This window comes from Cetorhinus maximus, chromosome 2 (assembly GCF_964194155.1).
Source record: "Cetorhinus maximus chromosome 2, sCetMax3.hap1.1, whole genome shotgun sequence".
Taxonomy (NCBI): Eukaryota; Metazoa; Chordata; class Chondrichthyes; order Lamniformes; family Cetorhinidae; genus Cetorhinus; species Cetorhinus maximus.
In genome coordinates, this window is record NC_135880.1 from 210,431,881 (window position 1) to 210,441,604 (window position 9,724).

The 9,724-nt window shown below is 47.2% G+C and overlaps 1 protein-coding gene across 1 annotated transcript; it reads right to left on the minus strand.

The window, feature by feature from the left end:
• Nucleotides 1–1,885: 1,885 nt before the first annotated feature.
• Nucleotides 1,886–3,071, minus strand: LOC144689766 (interferon-induced transmembrane protein 2-like). Its single transcript, XM_078557151.1, has 2 exons — nt 2,973–3,071; nt 1,886–2,038 (listed from the first exon to the last, which is right to left on the minus strand). The coding sequence occupies exons 1-2, from the start codon at nt 3,069–3,071 to the stop codon at nt 1,886–1,888; spliced, it is 252 nt and encodes an 83-aa protein (XP_078413277.1).
• Between the last annotated feature and the right edge of the window lie 6,653 nt (nt 3,072–9,724).

Genomic DNA, 9,724 nt, shown 5'->3' on the forward strand with positions numbered 1-9,724 from the left:
TGGAAACAGTTCAGAGAAAGTTTACTAGATTAATACCTGGAATGGGCGGGTTGTCTTATGAGGAAAGGTTAAGGACAAGCTAGACTTGTAGAAGAGTGAGAGATGACTTGATTGAAACATATAAGATCCTGAGGAAACTTGACAGGGTGGATGTGGAATAATGTTTCCTCTTGTAGGAGAATCTATCACTGTTTAAAAATAAGGAGTAGCCCATTTAAGACAGGGACGAGGAGAAATTTTTTTCTCTCAGATGGTTGTGAGTCTCTAGAACTCTTTTGCTCAAGATGTGAGGGAGTCAGAATCTTTGAATATTTTTTAAGGCAGAAGTTGATAGATTCTTGATAAGCAAAGGGGTGAAAGGTTCTCAGGGGTAGGCAAGAATGTAGATTCGAGGTTCAAATCAGATTAGCCATGACCTTATTTATGGCAGCGCAGGCTCGAAGGGCTGAGTGACCCTACTGCACCTAATTCTTATGTTAGTTTTGTACATATGTATATCCGAGTGTGTATATACAAGCAGAGTGCAGAGAATGGGGCAATGTATGGATAATGAACTCAACTCTGATCAGTTGTATGTTGAAATATTGGAATATGGGCTAAAATGGTATGAAGGTAGTCCAAGGAGAAGTATAACACAAAGAGACTGAGAGGTATCAACAGCACAGTTTGAAAAGACACAGACAAGCAAGAAGAAAGAAGAGGCTGCTGAAGGCATGACCTGGTGGTGCAGCATCATGGAAATCAAGAGCCACTGATCGTTGATCATCTACTGTTCTTTGTTAAGTATTGCATAGTTACTTAATAAATCTGCTTGATTCACAAAGACCAGTTGTCCTATCTGTGTTGGGTTAAAATCAAGGACGGAAGTCTCTCACTTCTCATGTTCTAAATAAATCACATCAATGTAAAGGGCAGGTTTCTGTCCCTAAAATTCCTGTTCCTTTTTCCTTCTTTTATGATCCTTAAATCAATCAATATATTTAGAATCACAGAGGTCAGAACTAAATTTCAGTGGGTAAAACAATGTTTATTTTGGAATGTTTATATATTTGGCTCTTTGTTTGCTTGTCGTTTGTCTTACTTTACACACAGCTGTGTACTGTTCCCCATTCATTTGAATCCTTGAAATCTATTCCACTTCTAACCCCCATTTCCATTAATCATTCTGCCTTTATACTTAATGCTTCTTTAGTTTGTCCCTTTTTATACCATTCTATTTTCATTGTTTTGCACAACATTTTGCTCGGCAATTTTTTATATATTATAACATCTTATGTTATAGACTGTAACGTTCCTACTACTATTGTATCATCCGACACGCTCCGAACAATGTTCGAGCAGACCTGTTACTAATGATAAAGCCTGAATGGAGATGCAAATTAAGAGAATTTTTATTAAATCCTTACCTCCCCCAATTTGGTCTTATAGTAATATTACATTCCATTTTTCCACTCAATTTTAAACTGACATTTTCTGATTTGTTTCAAAGTTTCAAAGCCTTTAATTCAAACGTAGTTACTGGCCATTAAAAAAAAATTCAAATTCAGTTTGCAATCTCAAAATTTTCATTTTATTTAAGAATTACCATTTGTGGAGTAGAAAAAAAAACAAGACATTATATTACAAATAGATTGTTTGAGCCAATGTTTGACCTTTATTGATTTGTGCTCAATAACTGGAAACATACACTGGAGTTTAGTAAAGCATTGTTCTCAGATAAATGCAAGATACACTTTATAATTAATCTTTTTGACATTTCTTTCTCTATATCACCGGATAATTCCTTCTTACACACAATTTTGTTTCAATATAAATGAGCCAATACCTTATCTCATTCCGTATTAGGCAAAAATGCAATTGGATCTTCTTTCATTCAACGTATTTATTATTTATGTCTTGAAACAGCTAACGCCTGGAAGACAATAAACGTTATGATAAAAATGAGCCCAATCACCAACGCAGCTATATTCAAATACTTTGCAATGTTAGATGATTTCTGTGCTTCAGTAAGATCTCCACTCTTGGCTGCGGTTTCAGACTGAAAAATAAATTGCACTGCGATTAGATACGTTGTGCTGTTTCACCGACAACTGCAATCTATTGAACTGGTCAGAACCCAGTCAGGATACAACAAAAATATACTTAGCAAGAAATTTAGGCTATGGTTGTATATATTATACTGGCACACATGATTTGGGTGCTGAATACAATGTTAGATTGCCCCATACAAAATCAACAGTAAGGAGAATCCAGAAGGAGTACTTTCTCTTCAAAGTATTCTTGCCATCTTTATCTAAAATAAGGTTAAGTAAAATTATCTGTTTGAATAACACTGATTTTAATGTCTCCATGGAGACCAGTCATTTCGGGTCATTTTCCCTTCAGAACTGACCTCTATTTCTTCATGGTCTGCTCAGCTGTATAGTATGAATTATTTGAGTGAGTACCAGAACTTCAGTGCCGCTTAGTTGCTGAAATTTAACTGAAGTCCCTGGAGTGCCTCCAAAAAGAAAGGGATCCAAAATCCCAGGGCTTGGTAAGATTTTAGTACAATGTATAATTAATTAGTCATTATCCTTCAGATAGAGATAGCATAAAGTTCTCCCCCTATACTTTCTTTCCCTTTAAGGTCTTTCTTAAAGTTGGCACTTTGTTAAAGCAGAAATTTGGTTCAGGGAAGTAGAAGATTTATTGCTGCTTCTGACATTCTGGCAGTGGCACATTCCATGATTTCTATAACAAACATTTAGAATAATTTAGAAAGAATTACATTAATGGCAGTGCAGCATGGCACTGTTTAGAAATGTTTAGTATGAATCTGCAAGGGTGAACAAGGCAAAGTCTGCTGCATGCAATCTCAACTAATATTTGAACTCACAACTAATATTTCAGCACAGGTCATTTTGCTTATATTTAAATGAAAGGGCTAAAAGTGTAAACTTTATACAAGAGGTAAAGGAACAAACACCAACCTTAAATGAGAAAATTGTTGCTAATACTCCAAGTGGCAAACAACAGCATAGGAGATTGAAAATGGACCAGAACTTATAGGATGGGATGTTGCTTTCCATCGTGGTCTGACTGCCTCCTCTTGGCCTCAGTTTCCTCTGTGCTCAAGTGGTTGAATTGAAGAGGTTTCTGAATGCTTTTTGCTTCACCACCCGTGTTTTATATGATCCCGATGTGTGCTGCACCATCAGGCAAGCTATCTGAATATATCAGTGATGAAGTCACATGCTGCTTTTGAGAAACCATCAGGTGATCTTTCATAACATTTGGTCTTCTTTATTCTTCCGCAAGGCATCAGAGCCAATTTTCATTTCAGGTGTAGAGCAGCCCATCAGCTGGCAGAGCATGCCAGCTGCCTGCCCATTGTTACATCTGTGTGATCTCAGCCATTTTTAGACTCCCTTGGCACTGCTTCTCTTTAGGGGGTCAGTCTAAGCATCCATCATGAAATGAAAATGAAAATCTGATGACATAAAATAGTTTTTATTTGCTGAAAATCAATTGTAGCTGTGGGAAAGAGGTGAGCTGTATAAACTTTAGGAATGGTTTTCATATTTCCCTCCCTACTAGACTGTATCATGGAATATTTTAACCACAATAAGCACTGGATATGACTTCCAGTCATATGAGATTGGAGGTAACATCATGTCACCCCAGGAAAGTGCACTATGCTTGCAATAGAGCTTTCCCCTAAATCTTTGGCCTCAGGTGGGTTTTGTTCTGACAGCAGCCACCACCTCCCAGAAGAGTCATACGGACTCGAAACGTTAACTGTGTTCCTCTCCGCAGATGCTGTCAGGCCTGCTGAGTTTTTCCAGGTATTTTTGTTTTTGTTTTGGACCTCCCAGATACTGTTGCCATTCAAAAGAGCTGTCGACATCTGATTAACCAGTAACACTCAGTAGGCAGGACCTCCACCTCCCGGGACTGATCCCAAGGAAAGGCCGGTTGGCCTGTAGAACTACCCGATTGGCAGAACTGCTGGTGGGCCTTCCTGAAAGAGGTGACGTGGGGTCTTGACAGATCTCCAACCAATGGCCAAGACCACCGGCACCAGCACAAGATTCCATCCTTGATGTGTGTATCCAATATTATCTCATATCATTTTGACAGAGTGCCATAATACTGGGGGCGGAATTTTCCCAGATTTGCGCTAAGTGCAGTAGCGGTCGGTTAAAGCGACATTATACCCGCTGGCCGCGATGGCAGGTTCTCACACCGTATCATCCCAAACCCGCCTCATTATTTATGTACTCCTGCGAAACACGCCATTTCCATGGCGTGCGGGATGTCCTTCACCCGCTGGCTATCACTCCGTCGCTGCATCAGGCCAGGTGCCATGTTTAAAGTCCAGCCGCAGGCACAGTGCTCATTGCTTCCAGCTCACCACTGCTGTACGGAAGACATGGCCAACAAAGGAAAAAGGACCGCAGTCCCCCCCACCGTTTCAACGATTGGTCCCTCGAGTGACTGCTGAATGCCGTGGAGGCCCACCAGGATGCCCTGTGCCTCCACTCTGGCCACAGGATGGGCAGCAACATGCCCAACCAAGCTTGGGAGCTGGTGGCAGCGGTGGTCAGTGCCAACGTCCTTCAGAAGTGGACAGCCACCCAGTGCCACAAGAGGATGAATGATTTCTTCCACTCCGCCGGGGTAAGTCACTCTACTCAACACTCTCAGAAACCAATCACACATCCACAGGGCCCGCAGTGACTAGCAGTTTAAGGGACATCACCATTCATTCTTTCACACTCACCGTCATTGTCCTCATCCTTTCCATGGGACACTCATCACCCATACTGGCCAGGCATAATTATTATCTGGCCTGACAGGTGTCTTGCTTACTCTTTCTCCATCTCTATCCATGCAGGACAAATTGGCAAACAACAAGAGAGAGGTCCCAGACTGGTGGCAGAAGGCCCGAAATCAAGATCCTCACTGAATTTGAAAACAGAGCCATCCAGCTGGCCGGTGACGATCTGGACCAGTCCGGTGCTGACTGTGAGGTCGGCGCTGCTCTACCAAGTGAGGATCCAGCAGTGCAACATCCATCAGACAACCATGCTATTTCACAGGCCACTGCCATGCACTAGTTATCTCTCCTTGCTTTTGCAGGCACATCTGCCAAACAGCCGACAGAGTCCATGACCCAGGGCCTCCAATCAAGCCCTGAAGAAACCTCTGGAGAGGAATCCCTGACGACTCATCACAGCGCACGCCCACACTCCCACACTCCCTGCCACTGCAGCTACACACACCACGGTGGGACCTTGCTTTTGATTAGCCCTGGGATCACAATCTGGTGAGCACATTGCACTGTTTAATCCACAGCAAGTGGAGGCAGGGACTTCCCAAGTGTCCAGCACTCGGAGGACTGCTGGAGGCCAGAACATTGCTGAGTCTGAGTCAGATGAGGAGCCTCTGGACTTGGTCATGTCACAGTTGCTGGAGCTGCAAAGGAAAACTTGAGAACATCAGGAAGGGATGTCCACTGCACTCCTCAGATTGCAAGGCACGATGGAGGAGTCTGTCCACCTTCAGGCTGAGATGATAGCGCCAGCATGCCAATGCACTGAGGTCAACACTGGTAGGATGGTGGCCGCCATGGAGACCTTGGTCCAGGACTTCGCTCCTGCACTGCTGCGTGAGCTCAACTTCATCGGCGATGCCATAGTTGGCTCCCAACAGTGTGTATGTGATGGGGTGCCGGGCAGCTCTCATTCCAGCTACCCCTGCTCCTCAAGGAGTTAGCCTGGGGCTCCCGGGCACCCATAGGGAGGAGGACCAGCAGGTGCGCACTCCAGGCCCATCCATCCAGGTGACTCAGAGAGTGTTTAGCTCATCTGACTCCCCTCTTCCTGTGACCTCAGCAGCTCCAGCTCCACAGGCCGAGGAGGGTGTCACTGCCACACAGCAGGACCCTGAAAGCAGGCTGGGCCCTCCAGGACTTGGCCCTCCAGAGGACGCCCACCAAGGTCATCACAGACAGGACGTCACAGTCAGCAGGCTGCTTACACCTCTGTTGTAGCTGACCGGAGAGCACCAAGACATAGCAACAGGGTTAAGAAAGTTAAGGAGAATTAGTTGCACAGCCTGGGCATGGGTGTTAATCACTTGTACATACAGTTCACTATTGTCAATAAACTCCCAAGAATGTCTCTCTGTCTATGGCTCCTTGTTCTGATGAGCAGCGCTCTTGTCACTCAGATGTGAAACCTTTCTGCACAAGATAAAAGCAGGTGTCTCAGTCCAGGGCCTGTTCCCTGTGCTCTGTGCAGCCTTCAGACCAAAGTGATAGTCCAGCCTCACACTCCCTGGATACATTGCAGATGCCTGCACCAGAGGTGCTTGTCATTGCTGCCAGAATGTAGTGGGCAGGCGCCACAGGATTCTCTCATTCTCTCGGTGAGTTCTCAGCACCTTTAAGGAGGGGCTGGCCCCCATCACACCAGCATCTGTGACCACTGATGCTGTGCTCCAGCTCCTGAAGGTGTCAGGTGCTAAAGGCGGACAAAGCATCAGATTTTTCTAAAGTTTCATGGCTGTGTCTCTATGATATGACCCTGATCTTGGAGCGCAAGCCAGCTCCCCTTGGCCAGACAGGAGTCAGACATTCTCAGAGGCTGTGTGAAGATCTATGGAGTGTCCACACTGCATGTTGTCAACATCCTCCTGTAATTGAGTGACTATCAGGGCCTCCACTGCATCTCTATGACAGGAGCATTCTCACAGAGGGTGTTCATGCTGCCAGAAGCCAGACTGGAGTCAAATGTACACAAATGCGATGTGAGGACCTATGGTGTCTCCTCACTGATTGTCGCCATCATCCTCCACAAATCTAGCAGCTATGGGGCCCTCCCGAGCACTCCTGCCTCCTGTGGCCAGTGCGAGAGCCTCATTCCCGTCATCGTCACCTCCGAAGACCTCCTCAGCCTCATCCCCATTGGCGTCCTCCTCATCAGTGGAGACGTGCAGCTCCTCCATCTCCTCCTCAACCAGCTGGTCTACCCGTTGCAGCGCCAGGTTGTAAAGGACGTAGCAGACGACAATAATGCGTGACACCCTCTGTGGACTATATTGCAGGACTCCACCAGACCAGTCCAAGCACTGGAACCTCATTTTCAGCATCCCAATGGTTTGATCCACCATTGCGGTCTGCAGCATGAGCCTCATTATACCGTCGCTCTGCTGCAGTCTGAGGCCCCCGCACTGGTGTCATCAGCCACGGCCTCTGTGGGTAGCCTTTGTCCCTGAGGAGACATCCCTGCAGCTTCTGTGGACCCTGGAAGACTCCAGGGACTGACTGAGGATGTAGGTGTCGTGCACACTCCCTGGAAACCGTGCGCACACCTTCAGGATGTGTTTCTGGTGGTCGCACACCAGCTGCACATCCCTTGCGGTTGACGTAGTCCACCGTGTATGGCGATGGAGACCTGAGCGCCACATGGGTGCAGGTAATCGTATCCTGCAACTGTGGGAATCCAGAGATCCGGGACAATGCAATGGCCCTTGCATCTTGGCTGTCACAGTCCCGGTAAATGCACAAAGTTATGTGCCCTCAAGAAGATGGCATCCGTGACCTCATGGATGCATTTGTGGGCGGCAACTTGTGATATCCCACAGAGGTCACCAGTGGAGCCTTGAAAGGAGCATAAAAATTGAGCACTGCGGTCACTTTCACAGCCACTGGCAGTGGATGCCCCCCACGTCCCCTTGATGCCAAGTCCTGCAGTATGTGGCAGATGTGAGCGACCAGGTCCCTACACCTGCGCAGTCATCGGCGACACTGCTTCTCAGTCATCTTCAGGAATGGCAGGCGGCGTCTATAGACCCTGGGTGTTGCTTGACGCCAACCAGCCATGGCTTGCTGTCACTCCTGGGCAGTGTGTGCCACAGCAGCTCCTTCTTCCTGAAGTTGCTCTGCTGCCTTTGCACTGCCAAGAGCCTCAACCGCTCTCTGTAGGCCACCAGGCATACAACTAGGTCACCAGGCTCCATGCTCCTGATGCAGTCCTCCTGTGGCATGAAAGAGAGAGAGAGACGTGGTTAGGATGGGTGTACTTAGTACCTTTCCTGGCCCTATGCGACGGCCCCTTAACGCTTCCCAAGGAGTGCTGGCCACCCCTCGGAGGGCCACAGGTGAGTGCGCTGCATGGCTGCCCTGTCAACTTGCGAGATGAGGGGAGACTGCTCCTAACCAGGATGCTGAGATTGCAAGGGGCTGTGAGCACCTCCAGCAGTGACTGCTACATGGCCAGCGTTGGCGAGGAGATTGTACAATGTGTGCAGCCCAACTGCTCCGCGGTCCAATAAAGTGCTCTCGGACTCGCAGTTTGTACTGGTGGGGGGTTGGGGGGGGGAGGGGGGGAGGGGGTGGGGAGCGAGGAAGGGGAGCATGGGGTGGGGGGTAAGGTCTGGAGCGCTTGGTGGCCCTTTGGTGCCTCTGCGTAGCTTGTGTGGGCGGACGGTCTAGGAGCTCGATCCCAATCATATCACTGTGGCTGCAGCTGACCTGTCTCAGTTGCAGAGGAATTGTCAGTTTATACAGGTTTCCCTGCTGTATGGCCACTTCCCTGGCCTACCCTACCCCCCCACCTCAATTTCTTCTGTGCGGGATCCAATGGCAGGGCAGCAGTTGCCCCTGGACACCCCCACCGACAGCATCCCCCACCCCCCTGACAACCGTCACCTCCATGGCAGGGCGGCACTTCATGCCGGCACCCTGGTGCCCTTTAAGCCTGCAAAGCAACAGGCGACCCTAGTGAGCTGTGGAAAATGATGCTGTTCACAAACCTCCAGTTCCCCCAAAGTGAAGACCGCCAAGTGCACGTCGCCTGTGTGCTGTTGTGAAACACGTCGACTTGCTTTCCCGCCGACCTGGAGGGATGATTCGGCAGAGGCCCAAGAGCCTGGCAGGATGGCCTTTTAATGATATGCTGATGTATTACACTGAGCTCCCCGATGACCGTTGGTGGGAAACGCGGCCCGCTGTTGACAGGCTGAGTGGACAATTGCGACCTGCCTTCATGAAACCGATCACGCCATATTGTCCGCGCACACCACCTATCATGCCCGCTGCCAGTGGGCATGAAAAATTCCACCCCAGGCTCTTGCAAAAGCCAAATTCTGGCTGGTTTGTAGAGAAGCTCTCTTCTAGAACAATTACAGTTGTTTTTGTGGCATTGTCTCTGTTCTGTGCAGTTATAATTTATGTCAAGAAACAAAAAACAAGTATCAGCCTAGTTCATCTTCAAAGCTCCTAAACATCAATGATAAAATCAATAATTAATGTCAATCAGTCCTAGTCATGGTTGGAATCAGGATTAAAATGAGAAACTTAAAACATACACATATAAATTAGCTCTTCTGGGACAGCACTGCGTGTGAGTACATATCAGGCATTCAGACACTGAGATCATTCCATCAATAATGGACAGAAGATCATATGAGTCATTCATTGACCTCTGCGTCTAAATTCCCAGCATGCACTCCTGCCACATGAAGCTCTGTGTCAGGAATACTAGATACTAACATCTACTTCAATGTACCGCTTTATATCCCTCGGGGACAAATTGGTGAAAACGTGGAACTCAAAACCACAGTGGTTGAGGCAACTATCAGATGAATTTAAGGGAAGCTAAATACATGGGAGGGGAAGGGCTACAGAGAATGCCAGCAGTGTTAGATGAATTCATGGGAGGAAACCCATCTGGGG

Coding starts and splice junctions, on each gene's coding strand:
- LOC144689766 (XM_078557151.1), bottom strand. CDS start 3,071: ATGGAAAGCAACATCCCATCCTATAAGTTCTGGTCCATTTTCAATCTC. Junction 2,039..2,972: donor CAACAATTTTCTCATTTAAG/GTTGGTGTTTGT, acceptor TTTATTTTTCAG/TCTGAAACCGCAGCCAAGAG.